The sequence below is a fragment of the Eretmochelys imbricata genome, chromosome 5, assembly GCF_965152235.1.
Source record: "Eretmochelys imbricata isolate rEreImb1 chromosome 5, rEreImb1.hap1, whole genome shotgun sequence".
Taxonomy (NCBI): Eukaryota; Metazoa; Chordata; order Testudines; family Cheloniidae; genus Eretmochelys; species Eretmochelys imbricata.
Window position 1 is genome coordinate 113,121,238 of NC_135576.1, and position 21,496 is coordinate 113,142,733.

The following is a 21,496-nucleotide window of genomic DNA, read 5'->3' on the forward strand; positions in this document are numbered from 1 at the left end:
TTGGGTTGAGTGCTGTAGCTATCTTTAGAAATTTCACAGTGGTGTCTTCTTTGCATTTTGTCAAATTTTCAGTGAAAGTGTTCTTAAAATGAACAACATGTGCTGGGTCATCATCCGAGACTGCTATAATATGAAATATATGCAGAATGCAGGTAATGCAGAACCGGAGACATACAATTCTCCCCCAAGGAGTTCAGTCACAAATTTAATTAACACATTATATTTTGAATGAGCGTCATCAGCATGGAAGCGTGTCCTCTAGAACGATGGCTGAAGCATGAAGAGACATATGAATCTTTAGCACATCTGGCATGTAAATATCTTGCGACGCCAGCTACAACAATGCCCTGCCAATGCCTGTTCTCACTTTTTGGTGACATTATAATTAAGAAGTGGACAGCATTTTCTCCCATAAATGTAAACAAACTTGTTTGTCTTAGCAATTGGCTGAAGAAAAAGTAGGAGTGACTAGACTTGTAGGCTCTGAAGTTTTACATTGTTTTGTTTTTGAGTGCAGGCATGTAACAAAAAAACTATATTTGTGAGTTTCACATTCATGATTAAGAGATTGCACTACAGTACTTGTATGAGATGAATTGAAAAATACAATTTCTTTTGTTTATCATTTTTACAGTGCAAATATTTGTAAACAAAAATAATATAAAGTGAGCAGTGTACACTTTGTATTCTGTGTTGTAATTGAAATTGATATATTTGAAAATGTAGAAAAACATCCAAATTTTTTAATAAATTTCAATTGGTATTCTATTGTTTAACAGTGCGATTAATCACGATATTATTTTTTTAAAATCATGATATTAATTTTTTTTAGTTAATCACATGAGTTAACTGTGATTAATTGACAGCCCTAATTTTTTTAATTTAAAAAAGCGGGGTGGGGGGGCAGAAATTTCCCATATTTTCTTTTGCTGCTATCTTCTTTTCTACTATGGTCTTTTCCTCTGGTAAAGTCACTGTCATGTGGGCAGTAATATGCCCCTTTTATGCACTATATAAAATGCGATCTATTTTACAGTTTCTCTTAAAGGTAGATAGGCCTTGGGTCCTGCTTGGCTTACTCTGGTCTTGACACCTCCTGAGGCTTACATAGTAAAATGTAGGATTTTGGAGCGGTTGCCATCTTCATACTACAGTATCTAGCTCTCTGCTAAGTAAAATCTTTTTTTTGTTTTTTCTCTTCCATTTTCTATACAGAATTGAGTTTATAATTTTTAAGGGTGGATATAGCACACCTGCTAATATGTCACTATTTGAGTATGGTGGGTAGATTCTGTGTTTGCCTTAGTTTGCGATTTTATTTTCCTCTTTATTTTCTTCTCTCCAAACTCTTTTGTGGCTGGATGCAATTGCTGATTGTGGAAATCGCATCTGGTTGGATTTCTCCAATATTTGTTTCTTTGGGTGCTTTTTGTCTTCTGCTGTGTTTCCGTTGGCCTTTTTCCCTTTGGATTCTTTTCATAGCCTTAACTATCTAGTTTATTAAAGATGAGGTCATGAAATATTTTCCAGTAAAAAGGAAAAATGTCCTATTACATAAACACAGAAAACCAAGAGAGGCTTGAATTAAAAAAAAATAAATCTGTGAATTGGGTGGGGTAGTCACTGTAGTTCTTTCAGAGCTGAAGAATTTGAGGTTAGCCATATTACTTACCATGGCCCTTCATGTGATTACTGATATCCTTGATTATTTTGGTTAAAATAAGTTATGTACCGCCCTGTGGGAAGTCTTGCATTATGTCCAAGGATTTTGCCATGCAAGTCCCATTAATATTAGTGGGGGTCGTGTGGCTACCTCCCACATGTTACTTTGAAATATAATACGGTCTGATAGCCTGTTTGTATTACTAGTTTGGGGAGACTTGGGTCATTTCATTGCACTTATGTTTATGTAACTGTTCTTTTTTTCCCCTGCCATCTATGCCTTAGTGTGATACTCCTTTCCCCTTCCCCTGCTCAACAAGAACATGGTACTCTGAGGTACAGACATGCAAACTGGAACTTATAGTGTGTCTAATTATGCTTCTTTGTATATCTTTAAAACTATACACTAGGATTCCCAAGGACCAAACAACAAAATATTAGTAGCCTTATCCTGATATTAGGTGTATACCATAGTATTTTTGTTCTGCCTCTTTAGACAATGTCAAACACGACTCTCCCATATACCTTGGTCAGTATAGAACTTGATTGTCTGGACTGACGTGGACAGCAGTGTTCAATATCCTTTTTAACGTAGTGTGTTTGACTGACGTGTGGTGGTCTAAAAATGGAGTTTATTACCATTCTGGAGAGGCTGGGTAAGCCATTTTAGATGCTAGTTTAGCAAACCCGGATGTAAGATTTTAATGTAGACCTAGCCCCGGGGTAGTATTGCATCCTCTTCCAAAGAAAGAAGGAAAGATTGAATGTCATACAGCTTCCCCACCATGATTTGAAAAGATGAGGGGTGGAGGAAATACCATGTTTGTGCACTTTTTCGAGAGGGATGGGGTGTTAAATCTTCCACTCCCCCCTTTAACTTTTTTATCTTACTACTACAGGCTCTGTGAGAGCTGTGGATGGAAGGGTGAGCTGGATACTTTTCTGCCCATTTTATCATTAGACATTGCTGGTTTTGTTCTGAGTGCAGAATCTTATCTTTACTACTTATCTCTATTTATAATAGTGAAGATGTAAGAGGTAAAAGAACCCAGCTTGACTTTCAGATCCCAGATGGTGGTCATAATGCTGACAGAAAAATAACCTTTATATTTATAAAATTAAACACATCTGCTGCTGGAGAGGGATGATAGAATATTACAGTGTCACAGAGCCACTCTTCTTCTGATAACAGCACTGGCACATCATACGAGAAGTAACACTGGGGGCCAAGTAAATGGAACCTACAGATAGAATTTTTGTGTGGGATCTTGTGCAAGTAAATCCATAAATGGATTACAGTACATGGGAAGTTCAGTATTGTCAACCCCTTGTCAACCATGGGGTTGTCAACCAGTATTGTCAACCAAGTATTCAGAAATCATAAGATTTTTAAAAAATAATAAATTTTGGGTACTTCATATTTACTTTCTGGGGTTTCCTACCATTAGGGTGCACTCAGGTCATGTTTTCAAGCTTTTCTCTACAACCATGAAAGCTAGAAACTTATTCTTTTTTAAAAAGTGAAAGCTGAAATTCTCACGTTCACATGACTCCAGGAGCTGATACTTTAAGAAATACATCAAATATCCCAAGACTCGTGATAAAATCCTCAGAGTTGGCAACAGTGTAAGTTATAATACAGTTCCATTTGTAGCTTTGCTAGGCAAATTAAATTTCCTGAACTCCTCATTGGTTGGTTGGTTGTTTAATTTTATTTTATTCATCTCACTTCCCACTTCTGTCTTTGCAGGCATGGGAGACACCATACTATTATGCCAACAAATGTCAACTTCCGTGCCAACATCTGGGCATTGAAAGAAGAGGGTTGTACTCATATTTTAGTAACTACCGCCTGTGGTTCATTAAGAGAAGAAATACAGCCTGGAGATATTGTTATGATCGACCAGTTCATTGACAGGTAAAGGAGCAATGTGATGTGTTTTGTAAAGTAGAGCCATCCAGTCATATTTGCTTTTAACTTAAATGGTAAATTCATTAGGGCAGGAAATATCTTTTATTGTGTGTTTGTACAGCGCCTGGCACAATGGGGTTCTGGTCTATGACGGGGGGCTCCTTGGTGCTATGATAATAACAATTAATAAACATTTAAGGCTCACTGGCTTGAAGTCACAGTCTTCAGTATTGGAGCCAAAAAGGGAACATCTTATGAGATGGGGAAAGGCTTTTGACTTCATTTCATGGAGGAAGTCACCTTGATGATTTTATTATTTGTATTATGGTAGCATTGAGAGGCCCCAACAAAACCCCAGTTGTAGGTGCTGTACAAGCACATAGTAAGAGGCAGCCTATGCCTCAAATATCTTACAGTCTAATAGACGAGAGAGAAAAGGTTGAAGAACGTGAGGATTATTATGCCCATTTTACAGATGGGGAACTGAGGCACAAAAATACAAAGTGAATTGACTGAGTGAGGATTGGGCACTTAACCAGGATTAGTGCATTCAAGTAGTAGCCCTTGCAAAAGAAAAGTTTTATTAAAGGCATTAAACAACCTGTATTTTTGTTTCAAATGCTGTTGAAGTTTTGTCTACTGTGTGTACTAGAAGAAATCCTGAAGCAATGCTTTCGTGGCTGTGTAAGTCTAGATATGGACAAGGCCCTTTAGAGAATAAGAAAAAATAGGTTTGCTGAATCTGCACTGCACTGCACTGATCTGATCAATAGTGAAGATCTAAATAACTAGGATTCATTGTCAAGGCTCAGTTCCTGTATCAGATGCGTGGGTTGCAGCAACATGCATTTAAAAACACGAGCTACTATGTTCATGCACGCAGAAGTGGTAGCTATATAGGAATGGGAAGCACACATCTGACATGAGAATCTGGCCCTTGTTGCTACCAGATAAAACCACAGCTCTATTCTTCTTCGTCTCCTGGACTTTTAGAAGCATAAACTCAAACATAATGTAATAATGAGTGGATTGTGCTTGTCAGTAGTCTTTTTTTTTTCTTTTCTGACTCTTCTTAGCTTTTAATTACTCAGTTTGTAGAAATGAACATATAAACAGCCTGTGACTTAAACTTCGTTAGTTTATTTTACTAGTGTCTCATGACTTACCAGAATGAGATATGTCTGTTTGTATGAAAGGAGACTTTAAATGTTTACCCTTCAGCTCTCAGCCTGTCTGTGCCCAATTACGTGACACTGGCTTTCAAAGTATGTGCCCAAAAATCAGGGACAACACAAACTTATTTAAGGAGAGGAAGTATGACATTTACAATAATAAACAGTGAGGCTGCACTAGGACTGTGGGCTGCAAGGGTAACTTGTGCTATGTTATGAGTTATGGCTTACTTAAGAGGTGTGAAACCTTTATTTTCATTTATAGCCCTGATCTTGAAGAGCAATATCTGTATTAGAGATGGGCCCAAATCACAATGTTCTGAACCCAAAGTGCACACAGGTAAATGGATCCAAGGTTTTACTTTGGATATCTACATCTGTTCTAAGAAAAGGAGTACTTGTGGCACCTTAGAAACTAACAAATTTATTTGAGTGTAAGCTCTTATGAAAGCTTACGCTCAAATAAATTTGTTAGTCTCTAAGGTGCTAACATAGCTGCTACTCTGAAACCTACATCTGTTCTGAGTGCATGTCTGTTAAACATGCATACAGTGACAACCAAGTTAGCAGATCTTAGTGAGGCAGAAAAGTAAACAACCAAGGCCATCATTTTCAAATTCAGGTGCCTACATTTAGGCACTCATATCATCTTTAGGCACCTAAATAAAAGAGGCCTGATTTTCAGAGGCATTGAGCATCGACAGCTCTTATTAACTTCTGTGAATGTCGTTCACAAGCCTACACAGAAGAGTCCATAGTATTTGTGCATATGACCGTGAACTTGCAGCGATAGTAGCTCTAGGAGAGAGTTAGTTCTTTAAGAAAGTCTTTAGAATTATTTTTGGGAGTAGCAGACTTGGCTTATGCGCTTATCTCTAAAAATAAAAGCAAAAGCAATAATAATTTCATCTTTATAAACTGTTTTTAACTTGACAAAGAACTCAGCTTTGTTAAATTATGAATTGGGACAGAAATTAGGCCTATTTGAATTGTCTATAGAATTCTAAACACTTTAAAAGTGGAAAGAATTTTGGCAAGTTTTTTTTTAGCACTGGGCATCTCTGGAGATAGACTGCCAGTTTTGTCCAACTGCATTGGTTGTGCTCAAGAATAAGGCCTCAAAATTCTGCTTCACTTGTGATGGAAAAAGGGTCTGTTGAGACAAAGCTAGGGATTTTTTAACATTATCTTGTTCAAGGACAAGCTGGATCTATAAAGTTTGGTTGGTTGACACAAAAGAAAATATGATTGTCTCAATGTCACACATTTCCCCCAATTTTCCCCTCTTCCCTCCTCCGCCCCTTCAAAAAAACCCCATACACACAAACCAGTTGTTTTGCATGTTGTACAGTGAGCTCTTCCTTCAAGGGCAAGCAACTTTAGGATTCTGTGTGATGACTTTTGGGTTGTGTAATTCTCACAAGTGGTGAGGCCAGGAATGATTCATTTTGGTCATCTCAAACTGTCACATATTCTGTATATGACTTATGCTACAGGGAAGTTATTTTAAGACTGATTTATAGAGTTTTGAATCTTTGAGGGATATTTTGTATCCCTCCATCTGTTAAGCCAGGTGCCTTATTTACTATGACCCACCTGTGCAAGGTTCACTGAGGTTTCTTTATGGCTTTTTCTTCAAGCAAAGACTTGAGAGAGGGAGACGGCGGGAGAGAGAGAGAGAGAGACACACACACACACACACACACACACACACACACACATTCTTACTATTTTTTAGTTTATATATATGCATGTTATTTTCTGACAAGTAGCTCATTTGCTTAAAGAAATGTTGGATACTTGAGCATTGTTTATAGTGATTCAGGGGTCAAAGGCAGTGTATTTTCACTATGTATCTATTTTTGTCTCTTACTACATGATCTCATTGACACTATTCAATTAGACACCAGTAGAGGTGTGCTGATGTGTGGATGGATTTTTATTCTTGATGCTGACCAAAAACACTTCCGTGGTGTGTGTAGGAGCCACTAGAGTTCAGTTTGCTGCAAGATCCTGATTTTACTCTGACATCAGTGGATAATGGTTGTGAAATTATTATTTTCAGCAGGAAATGAGGAGTAGTTTATGACATTTTGGGGTGCAGTCCAGACTAGTGAAGGGCTGTGTCACCCTGTCCGTGCAACATGGGGTGCCTTATCATGCTTTGCTACTGTAGTTCCCACCTGGGCCACTCACCAATAGTCTAATAGCATGCAGGTCACACCCTGAGAGTCTGTGTATAGCCACAATCCTGGTCCAGCAATTCTGACCTATCAGCAAACACATTTCAGTTAGGATTTTGGCTTCTGTTACTAATTTTGAATATAATGTTGTTGCATACACTTTACCATGATATTATTGACCATTGAGTTCTGAGTTTTCAAATGATATCTTACAAGGCATATTTTTTACAAATATTATTGCAGTAGTGTGTAGGGTGTGAGTACAGGAATGTATTCCGCCACACACATGAAATTCAAGCATCTGCAAAAGAAAAAAATCAGCAGAGATTTGAATTAAGATGGGGAGATGCAGGAAAACTGCTGTAGATAGGAGCTATACAGGAAAAGACTCTTGCAGAAGCAGTACAGTGCTGAGACTGTGCAGCAGAGGGACCAAGTGGAGAGCAGTACAGTCAAGTGATAGGAGCACAGGGAGGGAAACAGAGACAAAGGTCAGAGAAAGAGAGTGGAACAAATCCTTGGAGTGTTTTAAAAGAAGAAGGGTTGCTAATAACATTTCTGGTTTCCCAAGAATCCTAATGAAGGTGTAGTGTGTACAGTGCTTTGCTTCCCAAAGAGTCCCCTTCATTGCAGACTGCTTCCTTGATTACCCATTCCAGTTTCTAACAAAAACCTGAGAATGTTTTGGGGGATTAAAAAACAGTGTATTTATACCTTTTTGCAAATATGTGAATTTAATGCCAACGTTTTGTAAACGTACTGCATGTGTAACTTTTTGTTTGTGTGTCTCATCCTCTAGCAACTTAAGAGGAGTCTGTGGGAAAATTCCTCATTCTTTTATCCTAGCTTCTGGCAGTTTTACACTGCCTGTTAAGACTGAATGCTTGCATGTCTAGGCTTGTTTTCTGCAGTGCCATTAATTTTAAATTGTAACCTCTCACCAAGTGCCTTTGGTTGTACGATGTGCTGTTTCTTGGAAAACTGAAACCAGTGTGATTTTAAATATAGCGCATGTCTAAGTGGCTGAACCCCTGATAGGAGCCCTTTTTGAAAAACTGTTTCCTGTATTTGCAGGTCATGCTGTAGCTCATTTATGTACATTTTGCTTAGAATGCAGTGTTGCCAACGCTTACAAATTTATCACAAGTCATGGTTCTTTTTATCACCTGCTCCTTCCTTCAGGCGATTTGGGAGCAGGTTGCTGCAGTCACCTCACTCTCACTTGCAACAGCTCCCATTCCCCTGGCCTCTGCAAGTACCTGCTTCCCTAGCTGCACCCTTCTCTCTCCTGCTGTCTCACCCCTCGCTGTTCCCTGGCTCCAGCAGGAAACTTCTACCCACCCCACTCTGCCCCAAGCCCTCCCTCCCAGTTCCCCTGGAGACCCTACTTCTTCAAGCTTCACCTCCACATTTTGTCTGTCCCCTTTGTCATTTACCCTGTCTGCCACTCCCCTCCTGCTCTTGTGTACTTAACCTTTTCCTGTCCGCCCACCTTTCTTTCCTTCTTTCTTTCTCTCTCTCTCCCACTCTTACAAATCTTTATTTCACAGTCACCTCTCAGTTTTCCTCCTGTTAGCTACCTGGGGCAGCTGTACTAGTCCTAACCCATTGGGCATCCCCACATCCCTAACTACCCCTTATTCTTTAGTCTTTTTTTCTCTAGTTCCACCTCTGCCTTCCCTCTTGAATGCCTGCTTAAAAAAAAAAATTTGAATACCTTCAAAACGTTCACCTCATGAGTCCAAGTAACCAATTGCAACTCAGGTGCTGTTTCTCCTTTCCTCCCCCTATTATTCGTTGCTCTCACTTATTCTGTCATGCCTAAAAGTGAGACAGTATAAGCTCCTCAGGGTAGGCACTGTATCTGTCTTGTTTTGTAAAGTGCCTAGCAAACTTAAGGTACTGTATAAATAATAAATTAGCTTTCAGTTATTGGTACAAATAACAGCACATTGATTTTCTCATTTCCTCCTAGGCTTCTTGCATTGCTTCTCTTTACAGGGTCCCAGTATGACTACATGGGTTAAAGACCTTTTGCTCAGACACACAATTGCAGAGAATCATGTACAACCACGATCTGAGTCTCAAAAGAGCAGAAAGCGTGTATAACTTGGCCCCAGCAGCAGCAGTCCCTACCACCTCCCCGCCACATCTTGTGGGGGCATCACATGAGGCAGGAGCCCCCACCTCCTAGAGTAGGAAAGAGAGAACACCAGATTGACATCTACCTAAGCATCGTCTGGACCTAGCACATGTTGCCAGCAGCCCACCTCCCCTCACCCCCGGATAACAGCCTTCTGCTGTTGCCAGTTAATATAGTTCATCCTGTAGCTAAAGGGGGAGGCCGTTATAATTGGACATAATAGAATTTTGTTTTTATCTGGTTTTTTTTTTTCTGGAAATGAACAATGAAATTACACACAAAAAGACTGCATGTAAAGAAAGTCAAACAGTCGAAAGCTAGGAAATGCTAAATTTGCTGTTGCCTGCGCAACCTTAATGCAGCCCCCTTGTTTAACTACATGATCACACACTATATTTCCTGCAGGACCCCTATCTTATGCAGTGCCCCAGCTGCATATGCAAGAGGGGGGCAGAATTAAGGTTGCAGGGGCAACTGTAAATTTAGCATTTTCTTAACTTTTGAGTGCTTGACTTTGCAACCTAAGTACCATTCTTTTAAAGTGCTTTTTTGTATGTAATTTTATATATTAAGGGCCGGTTCTTTTAAAAATGTTGTTATTGCCTTTGATTATTTCTGTGTGTGCGTGCAAATTGTAGAAACTAATGATTTTTGTTTTATAAATGTAATGAAATAACTCCCTGATCTTTTTCCTGCTTCTGTCCAAAAATCCCAGCTGAGCCACAAACCACGTTGTAGGCAGTGACCACCACCCTCACCCTTTTCATAGACATTGCCTTTGAGAGAAGTAAGTCTGGAAGAGTTCTTTTGATGATACAAGCTGTTGTTTGTGAAGACCTACTGCACTGCTCCCCGAGGCGCTGTGCAGGTTTCTGTCCCACCTGTTGCAGAGAGCTGCTGGTAAAAATGCGATGAGAATGCAACCTGTAGTCTGTTTGCACTGGAAAGTTCAGTGGTGAAGGTATGCAAAGCAAGCTTCTGAGAAGGGGTGTTACCACATTAAAAGGCTGCTTCTACATTTGTCAGTTTTGTTCCTCGAACTTTCTGTATGAGGTACCACTGAGACAGTTACAAGGCAGGAGGTTCTTGCCTGGGTGGGAGGGAGGGGGTTCCTTAATGCCCCCGGAGACAGAACCGAGATACCACAAAAAAGAAAAAAACCGAGCACTAGGATTAGCTTTCATAATGAATTTTAGTTTTGCCACTTTGTTACTAGTAATGCTTTGCAGAGGAAGAAAGGGGAATGTGGGATGGACTTAATGGGACTGGGTGCGCAATGAAGTGGTTTTAGATTTAGTCAAATTTTGACTACTGGCATGGACTTAGTGATATAATATAACACTACAAGAAAAACGTAAGTTTCCATACAAAATGAAAACATTTAGCAAAGGCTACTTCTCTCAGCCAGTCTGCATATTTACAGTTTCACTTTGAAGAGTGGCTGTAAAAATAATATGGTCGGGCTCCATGTTTCTTGTGCCTCAGTGACTCCATATCAGATTCGCTCAGAGTACATTAACCCTGTGGACAGCCTGCTGCTCTGCTTAAATCCAATAACAGGCTGTGCAAAGGGAGACACAGGCACAGGGGCCCAGCAGGGCACGTTTGCACACTCTCTTAGTCCATGGAAGGGTGGGGCCTCTGCACCAGCCCCACATAACATCCTTGAGGGCAAGCCAGGAAAGGAGGCCATGGATCCATCATTACCTGAATTCTGCTGCCTTCCTACTCTGTGCAAGTGGAATGAAGGGCTGGAATAGCAGTGGTGAGGAGTATACACTGCTGTCCCCTTCCCTGGAGACAGTCTGAGGTAATGGATTTCACCCAGACGTGTATACCTCCAAACAGTTCACCCCCATAAAGCTCAGTTACTTGAAATTCACTTCATGTGTATATAAGGCCCACTCCCCTGCAAGTAAATCTTTTTACTGCAGACTTGACCTAGACCTGAAAGTCAAACCTTGTTCTTTCTTGGGTCTTACATCATCATAAGTTCAAAGATTCCACAACAGGAACGTAGTTTTTAACTATTTGTCTTATAATGGGGCAGAAACCAGAATACAGTCTGGCTCCCTCTTGCCATAGCTGCATTGGCTCTGCAGGAAAACCAGAACCAAAAATTAGAAACCTCATTGGTAGATACAATTCTGGGGAGAAGAGAAACAGGGTACGGTTCTCATGGGTAATGTGATGCCACTATTGCATAGCGACCTTTTTTTCCTGTAACTGTTTGTCGTTTGGTTACAGGTAATTCCAGACTGTCTGGCAATATCTGCAGCCGTTACAACTAGTCATAACTTGAAATCCTGTTGCACCTATAAATCTGTCAGTGCACCTAGTAGTAATCACTTGAGATGGAGAAAGGAGCATGCCAAAAATCAAATTAGCGTACAGTTATGAAACAATCACAAGTGCTTTGGTAGTAATGCTGACTAGCAGTTATTCAGGTAATTCATGTAATTCAACAAACGGCTTCTGCTAACTAATTGCATCCACATAACAAGGAAAATATCAATTATTCCTTTAGGATTCAGTCTTAAAACAGAGCAGGTGAATAGTCAGCCAGAAAAAAAGAAACAATAATATATATTTCACAAAGAGAGAGACACCTAAAGAGAACACAATTTAATGCTGTAATACAGGTAAGGGACCACTGATCAAAGTGTATGTGAGCCATAATGCTAATAGGGCCAAATTGTGGCTTGGATATCGGGACTGCACAAGTAAATAAGTAAGAGGCCGTAAGGCATTCCCTTTCACTAGCTACCCACATCATCATAGGTAGCAGGGTAAGTGAGGAGGGAGGCTCTGTAGAGATACTCCATATCTTTCCCCCTCTCCACCTCCTGCCCTCTACACAAGTAGGTGAGAGGAGGTGGGCAGAACCTTAGCTCTTCCCCCACGCGCGCACACACATTCACACCTCACACACATTCACACCTCACACACCCATGTAACTGGCACATCTAGAGTGACAAGGTGTCCTGATTTTATAGGGAAAGTCCTGATTTGGGGGTCTTTTTCTTATATAGGCTCTTATTACCCCCCACCCCCTTTCTGATTTTTCATATTTGCTGTCTGGTCACCCTAGGCACATCAGACATTAAACCCAGCACAGTTTATTCCTTCCTTGGAACAGTGGGGAAACTGGGAGGGAGATTGTGACACATTGAGTGTGAAAACATTGTCAGAGTAGATATAGTCACGATCTATCCCTGGGGTAGCAGCTCCCACATATTTGAATCTATATTGGAAAGTCTTTGGTAAGGTTTCTCTATAACCTTTGGCATATGAGCCACAACTAGGGGCAGAAATATGGTATGCAAGAAACTCCAGTCTGGGATTTGCTCAAGATCATTTCAAGTGAAAGTGACTGGCTAATAATGTCTAAACTAGAATCAAGCAGGAAGAGGATTATCTCGCTTTTCATTTCCTCCCATTCTAAATAATTCATTAGGAGACACTTGACACAGGGAAATCACAGACTAGTATGTGATATTAAATTAACTGGATTCTGGTTGCCGCCCTGCTTTAATCCCATAAAAGGAAAATTATGTTACTGTTTTGACACATTTCATATAGTGTATACAGTTTTGCTTACAAATTTAAATTGCTAACCTGTCTTGCTGTTGAATAGCTTCATATTGAAGAGAATAATACTTCTTTTTAAACTTTAAAATGTTTTCTTCAAGCTTCCTTTAGTATAAACCATGCCACTGGAATTTAGTATTTAAAATATTTTTAGAAAAGTGCTTACTGGTAACTTGGAGGAGAGATTTTTTACAAGCAATGTGAATAATGCAAAGTTTTCTGCACACATCATTGTTCATACAAGTGTTTAAAGACAAGTAGAAAAAAACAAGAAACTAACTGTTCAAATATTGGTTTCCCCTCTTAACATAAACCAGAACTTAAGTGACATCACCACTTATTAAAAAGCTGGTGCTAAAATATAAATGAAAAACTGATTAGAATGTTGTACTACAGCTGAGCATGCAATATGAGCCAAGTCTTGAAGCCCTTATTTAATTTTTTTTAAACCTACCTTGTGCAAAAGAAGTTTTGCCCAAACGAGGATTGAGGAAGGACTTCAGACTTTGGCCCTCTCTCTGCTGCACAGGGGGCAGCATTTATGAGTGATTTCCCAGTTATTCGTAATTTCTCCCTTTAAACCAAAAAGCCTAGCCATCAAACTATGCAAATCAGACAATATACACAATACGTGCTTATAACACAGGACGGTGGAAAGGCTCCAAGGGATTTATGAGGGAGGAGAAATCTTGTGTGAATCTATCATTCTTTAACTTTAGTCTTCATAAGTGTTTGCAGAAAATCTTCTGTATTGTTCACAAATGTGGCTTTTGTTGTCCTTTCATTCAAAAATGTTAACCATAACTGTATTTTAAAATAGGGTGAGTAAAGCAGTGGCGAGTCAATACAATACCGTCAAAAATTATTCCTCTGACTCAGAAAAGCACTACAATATGTTGTTAAAGCTGTCCCTATTCAGGAACATACACACTCAACTCTCCGGATGTGCTTAAGTCCCATTCGCTTCAGTGTGATTTAAGCACATATTTAAAGTTGCAAGCACCATTCCTGAATAGGGATTATTTCCTAAATCTGACTTAAAAACCCAGTTAGGGAAACCCCCTTCTTTACAAACTTAATTTTTTTTCAAATAAAGCATTATCAAAAATACTGTCCCTTTTCTCTTGCTTTTTTCCCACTTTCTTTTTCCTTCCAGAAAGTAGAGAAATTTCACAAAAATAAAGCAAAACAAAACATAGCCCCTTTTCACCCCAACCCACAAAGACCCCAATCATGCAAATGTGCACATGCATTACTTTTAGTGTGGAAAAGTCCTATTGCCTTCAAAATAAGACATTTTATTAAATTTGAACTGGGTCCAGCAAGGAGAGATACCAACTCTCCATTCATCAGAAGTTCCCGGAATGTTTCTACCTGTGATCCCTTTGACCTTGATCCTGCAAAGATGTCAGCATAGGCTAAAGTGTTTACAGGATCAGGGCCATCATTATTTTAAAAAGAGTAGACTAGAGGATTTCATAACAGAAATTAAACTTGTGTGGACAGCCCCTGTTGTTTATAATGGAATAATGGACTAAGTGCTTCCAGAATACAGATGCAATCTCCACCTCTCTACTTCTGTGTCTCAAGCTTTTGATCAAATTAAAAAAGAAACTTAGAATTTATTAGGCATGAAAATAAAAAAAATTGTGGTTTAATTATGAAAAAGTTTGGTCTTCTGGGGGGAAATGTATAATATAAAAATATACTAGGCAAGGATTATAAACATTCAAGCATAGGGTCAACAAATAGTTAAATGTTTGGCATGAGGGTCAAATTTAAATATTAAAAACTATCTTTTTGTGTTGTAGCCCTTCCCCCCCACACACACACTTTTTCTCTGTAATTTTCCTTTATTTGTAATTTGTCCTATTTGAATTCTTTGGGCAGGGGCCTGCCTATTTTGCATGTATGCTAAACATCTATTACAACTTTGTGCACTATGAGTAAGGTTACGATTTTCTCATGGTTACTTTTAGTAAAAGTCAGGGCAATAAACAAAAATTCACAGGAGCCCATAACCTGTCTCTGATTTTTACTAAAAATAACCATGGAGGAGGGTTTGGAGAGGAATGACAGCTGGAGCCCCATACAGAGGGACTGGCAGCCCCAACCCCACAGTCCTGGCCAAAGCCACGGGGCAGGGACGCCGACAGCCACAGGGAGTGGGGGGAACATACAGGCCCGGCTCCAGCCGCAGTCACAGGTTAGGAGCACACACTCCCAGCTCCAGCCATGGGTGGGGTGCACAGCTCCAGGCCCTGCTACAGCTGCTGACAGCTGAAGCCAAAGAAGTCACAGAGGTCCAGTAAAGTCACAGAATCTGTGACTTCTGTGACTGAATCTTACACTTAACTATGAGTCGGATTTTCAAAACTTACTAGGAGATTTGGACACAAATCCCATTGCAAGTGTCCTTCCCTCTTATCCCTTCCTTTTATCTCTCTCTCCCATATGTTTTGAAAGAGTACAGCTGAACCAGGTCACTCAAACGGCAGAGAGTATTAAAGAAGCTAAAGAAAAATGGTCTTGTGTTCATGACACATGAGAGAGTGTTGGGACACCTGTGTTCCATTCTTCGCTCTGCCATTGATTCTGTGTGAACACGGGGCAGTCACCTCAGCTCCCTGTGCCTCCATTTCTGTGCTCCCGGTGATGAAGCTACCACCACTCGTTCGGGGTGGGTTTTTTTTTATCGCCAGGAGAGCTCGCCCCCAATGGTAAAGCATGTCTACACTGCCCACGTCACAGTGCTGCTGCGGCCATGCTGTAACGTGGGTAGTGCAGATACACCCTTACATTCATTAGCATTTGTGAAGCACCTTGGGATCCTCAGGTAGGAGGAACTATAGACCTGCAAAGTAGTAGTGTTAAACTCCAGTAGGGGGACAAGTCATGTGTGTGCCATACCTTTGGCAGTGAATTGCTGTAGCAGGTTCCGGTAGCAAATAGTTACCACTTGTTGTGTATGTTGTGCCTCGGGAATACAGAATATTTAGTATTCTAACAGTATCTTGCCCTCACACATTTATGTTCATGTGCAGCTTCCCACTGCGTAATGACACAGCCGTTAGAACAGAAAAACAGTTACATAGACTTAGTTCTTTTGTGTAGAGCTCAATGCAGCCTTCATATACAACTCCCATTGCAGTCTATTTTGGGTCATTCTTCTCAACGCCATGAAGTAACTTTAGATGGTAGCACAATTGTTTCCAAACCAGAAAGCTCAAGTTAAATCATAGAATATAGAATCATAGAATATTCGGGTTGGAAGGGACCTCAGGAGGTCATCTAGTCCAACCCCCTGCTCAAAGCAGGGCCAATCCCCAATTTTTGCCCCAGATCCCTCAATGGTCCCCTCAAGGATTGAACTCACAACCCTGGGTTTAGCGGCCAATGCTCAAACCACTGAGCTCTCCCTCCCTCCAAATCTTGGGGGGGATTCAGTACCACTCATGCCGAAACAGTGGTACGCTTGATGTATTCTGATTCTTATCTTGTGCACGCATAAATTATTCTTCAATGTAGAACAGATCAGTATTAGGTACACATAATATTAACATACTCATGCCTGTATGCATGACTGCCACCACTTGTCTAAAGGGGGGAAATCAAGTTAAGGTGGAACAAAAAGTTACTTAAAGTGAAGTTAACCTTTCAAGTCAACTAACTCCTGAACTTAAAAAGTCAAATGACAGGGCAAATGTCTTTTTTCCTCTTACTAAGTGGGGAATGGTTCTCGGAAGGTTTGTTTTCAGAGAATTTTCACCACCCAATTAACTGAATGGGTGACTCAGCGCTATTGAGCGCGTAATGATGTCTTAGTCACAATTCTGACAGATGGCAAAATGGAAAGAATATGTTCTGTTAGCGATGGACAATTCTGCATTGTGTTGAGCTGCATGTTTGTTTGGTTACTTTCATGCAGGGAAGCAGTTTCCCATCTGGAGGAAGGGAGGTAGGGATCACCTTTTCAAATGGAAAAGTCTGCTTTCAGTTTCAAGCTGTGGACATGGATATAATTCTTTTGAGAAGAGGAGGACTTTTAATTTCAATATTGCTGTGGTTGAATTTGTGCATGTTTTGTTCCCCAAAGTGCCCATTTGTTCAGTGTAAGGTGACTGCCACTGCTTTTTTTTTTTTTTTTTGGTACATTTATGAGTCATTCAAACTGGAGTTTGTTAGGAACTGAAAATTAATTGTCATCTTTTTATAGAAGTAATTCATACTTAGATTCCACTTGACTGAACTTAATGTTCTGTAATTAACTGATAATATGCTGCTAGAACTGCTACTTCATTCCCTTCCACCACAATTTCAGAAGATGTATATCAGGGCAAAACAGGTAAAGAATAGTGTTGGAGATGTTTATTAACATGATTTTTCATGCCCTTTCCCCATCAGTTGACAACTTAATCATTCAGCATCCATGAATTTCCTGCTGCTTCTATCTCTAAATATGCTCTTTTTTTCCAGGACTATCAAAAGACATAACACTTTTTACGATGGGTGCTATTCCAATCTTCCAGGAGTATGTCATATTCCAATGGCTGAACCATTTTGCACCAAAACCAGAGAGGTTAGTGGATTTCATAAGAAAAATCAAATATTTAAAAGCTGTTTGGACATGCTATAGACCGACTAAGTGGTTCCATAATCCAGGTGCAGTCTCCGCCCCTCTAGTCCTGTGTCTCAAGCATTTGACCAAATTAAAAATAAAATTAGAATTTGCTAGGCATGCAAATAAAAGATTTTGTGGTTTAATGATGAAAAAGGCAGACCAAGTTCTGTCTTCCAGGGAAAAGAATGCCGATTGTGTAGTCATTCGTTTAAGAAAGCGTTTGGCAACCTGCATTTCCCCAGGGACTTTCATGGGGATGAAAGGCTTCTAAATTATTAATTACCAATCCATTAAAATGACATTGTGGGCAAACAAGGGAGAGAAAATTGAGGCATGCACCCTCTTTGTACTGTGTATGTTCTGTACTAACACAGTAGGGTCCTGATCCATGACTCGGGCTCCTCGGTGCTACTGCAATACAAATAATTAATAATAACAACATAACAGTCACAGAAGGTACCAATGTGGCACTTGTTTTTTTACACAATGTCTGAGCAGCTTTACCCATGTATAGCATGTGGCATAGCAGGATGAAGGCTTGTTGTCTTCATTTGATGGAATATATGGGCCCAAAGAATTAAAGGGGTTAACACAACCCAGTCATTAAACAGTTTTAACCAAGGTTCAGCGTTTGGTATAGAGAGACTTTAGCCTGCTTAGTACCATGGCAAACACACCATTAAACATCCTTTTTAAGCTTTGAGTCAAGATAAGAAGCTTGATAAGAAGGAAAAAGAATTAAAGCATTTGAAATGTAAAGTAGTTAAATAAGGCTTTTATTTTAACATTTCTTGTTTCCTTTTCCTTTAACTGAAGAGTTTGTATAAGGAAAAGCCCCCATGTTTGACAGTCTTTTAGATGGTATTAAAGATGGGAATAGTTGTCCTTTTTTTGAAGAAAAGAGAAGCTAGTTGAAATGGGCTGGAGCTGTTGTTATTGATGATGTTGTTAAAGTCCAATCCAGGTTCCTAAGAAGACAAACCAAGACAAACACACACACAGGGGAGAGAAAAAACAGCCAAGATAGAAGTGCAGCTTCTGTCTCTGGTGTTGACTTTCACGTGCAACCTCGCTGCTGGAAAAACACAGTCCCAGCACATTGTCTTATTAGCCACTCTGAGACTGGGCAAACTCAGCTTTTATCTGCCTCTTTCTGTCAAAGGCTTATAGCAATGTTGTAAAATATGTAGTCTTGGCTAGCTAAGACAGATTCTTCTTAGACAGAAGGAAAAAGAAAGAAGATAGCACAGGGAGAAATAAGGCAGGGAAGGGAAAAGGATGCATTTTATGGGGGTCTCACATCTAGGGTGACCAGACAGTCCCGATTTTGGGGGCTTTTTCTTATATTGGCACCTGTTACCGCCCACCCCCTGTCCTGATTTTTTACACTTGCTATCTGGTCACCCTACTCACATTCGAGATGGTGTTCAGGATTCAGCCGGAACTCGTGGAAGTGGCGATGTCATCTGCCTCTCTCAAGCCCTGTCTGCTCAGGACATTTCTCAGGATTAGGATGAAGAAGGTCTGGGGTCCAGGAGACAGTGCGGGTGGCAGCCATGATGGTAAAGCTTGCTAGTCAATTTTTCTCTCCCGAAGTTTCTTTCTTTAAGGACCCCAAAAGGAAGTGATGGGTGGAATAACCCATCCCCTGGTATCTGATATCCCCTAGTATGTTGGATACTAGGCCTAATTGATGGACAAAATAACTTTTGCTCATCAGCTGCTCCTGTTTACCAAGCGTGATCTTAACACAGTCCTTGAGTTACATCAGTAGGCCTTTTTATTTAGACTAATTCAGTCTTTCTCCCTTTTGTACCTTTTCCCATCAGCATTTGTGATTATAGGTTATTGTGACATCTTATGAACTTTTACTTACTTTTAAAGTTGAGCTCACAATCATGGTAAATTTGTAGGCCCAATTATTACAACAGGCTATATTTAATACTTTTAAGGTTGGAGACTAATCTATTCTTATCCTTTTTAAATATTGCTGGTCTTATTGTATGTACCTTGGGATTTCTGTTGTTTGGAGGAGGGTTGTGCTATTTTAACAATAGGAAATGCTGCTGTATTTTTCAGTATTGTTGTTTTAGGGAAGAGCTTGTTTATGGTTAAAAATGCCTTTTTTCAGTGGGGCCAGAATGTTCTTCCATCTGAGCAGAGGGAAAATGAAGAAGGAGATTCATGTTAAGAGTCTCTGCAGAATGCAAGTTGCATAATGGCATATACAGAGAGAGCACAGAATCACTTACAGAAATTATGGTCAGATTAGAATTCTAAAAATCTTTCAACCCACTTAGTCATCATGCTATCAGTTACCATTCCAAGGCAGACAAAACAATAGAGTGCTAAGCAGGTGACTCAGTCTATGTCCAGAGCATTTAATATATCAAGTATCAGTGCTGAGCTGTTAGCTCTTTTTCCCATTTTGCATCATTGTAGATAGATATTGTTTCTGTATAATTAACAAAAATAGTATTTGTCAGTGACTCAAGTTAGTCCTTTGCTTCTTACAGCAGCAATAATAAAAGGGAAGTTCTACACACACACAGTCATAACTGATGGAACCACATCACTGTTTCCAAAACAAAAAAATAGATAAATCATGAATCTAGGGTTCTTTGCAGTTAAATCGATAAATTATAAAGTTAAAGATAGATAATTTTATTGCAATTCAGATATTTTTCTTCAAGTTCTGATTTTATCATAATATGTTTGATCTATGTCCTGGAGCTTAGCATGTCATCAGAACCCCTCAAAAGGTGTATATTAGTATAATTCCCCTAACCCAATTGTAATAATTAAAACCATACAAAAATCCAGAACTATAAATGTGTTGTGGCTGGATGGAACAACTGGGATATGTAATTCGTAGATTTTTTTTAACAACTAAATATACCAAAAAATCAGAGGAAAATAAACTTTCCAGAATTTTTATAAACTGTAAATCCAAAAACTAAATTAAGAGAAGTTGCCCTGAAATACAGAATGAAAAAGGAATGATCCTTTTCTGTGTTATAATAAAAGGAAACTATTTTGGAATACTGTGACAGTTGATACTAGTTCAGAGATTGGAACTCACTGGAAACAATTTACAAATAGTAAAAGTGAACCGATACAGCAGGGGTGGCCAACCTGAGCCTGAGAAGGAGCCAGAATTTACCAATGTACATTGCTAAAGAGCCACAGTAATACGTCAGCAGCCCCCATCAGCTCCCCCAGCTCCCAGTGCCTCCCACCCACTGGCAGCCCCACCGATCAGCATCTCCCCCTCCCTCCCCGCACCTCCTGATCAGCTGTTTCGTGGGGTCCAGGAGTCTCTGGGGTGGAAGGGAGGAGGAGCGAGGGCATTGCAGGCTCAGGGGAGGGGACAGGAAGGGGTGGAGTGGGGGCAGGGCCTGTGGCAGAGCCAGGGGTTGAGCAGTGAGCACTCCCAGCACGTTGGAAAGTTGACGCCTGTAGCTCCAGCCCCAGACTCGGTGCCTAGACAAGGAGCCGCATATTAACTTCTGAGGAGCCGCATGTGGCTCCGGAGCCACAGTTTGGCCACCCCTGCGATATAATATTCCTGGTCAGGATTGCACAGACTAATGACCAACATCTAGTGTACGTCAACACATAGAGTTTAGCCACTGGCGTGGGAATTAAGAGAGAGGTATAACCCTCACATCTCCAAATCAATACATTTCTCTCCAGATTTCCACCATGTTTCCCTCGCCCACATACTTAGACTTTTCTTAAAATTTCCCACCCTTGCCATCATCAGTTCAGCTCCACCTTTGGGAGCAATGGTGGTATTGTTCGTGTAAACTGGCCACCAGCATTTCCACTACCACATTGTTTAGACTTGTTCTGACCAGAAGTCTCACTGTAAGCAAGGCCTGGGTATCAAACACACTTGCTTCCTGTCCTCCTCACCCAGTGCTGGAAACAGAATCCCACTGGTATAATCTGGATCAGATGAGTTCAACACCCACTACAGCAATGCAGAGCAGGCATCCAGGTATTTAGCCTCCTTTCTGACAATGGATGTTAAAACACAGTTGATCCTATCATCATCAGTAGGACTATTTGTTTTCAGCCCTGAGAGAGGAAGCTGAAATGGGAGTGGGTTTTCTTGTTTGACACTTGTTGTCAAATTAGGCTCACATTCATAGTAAAAAGCAGGTCTGGCTAAACGATGGCTGGCGAGCCGCATGCATCTCTTTTACA

The 21,496-nt window shown here is 40.2% G+C and overlaps 1 protein-coding gene across 1 annotated transcript in view; it reads left to right on the forward strand.

Moving 5' to 3' along the window:
- MTAP (methylthioadenosine phosphorylase) overlaps positions 1–21,496 on the forward strand; it is a 56,208-nt gene that overhangs the window by 21,664 nt on the left and 13,048 nt on the right. Inside the window, exons 4-5 of the mRNA XM_077817715.1 lie at positions 3,413–3,580; positions 17,140–17,242. Coding sequence (XP_077673841.1) covers positions 3,413–3,580; positions 17,140–17,242 — 271 coding nt within the window. The remainder of the gene's footprint in view (positions 1–3,412; positions 3,581–17,139; positions 17,243–21,496) is intronic.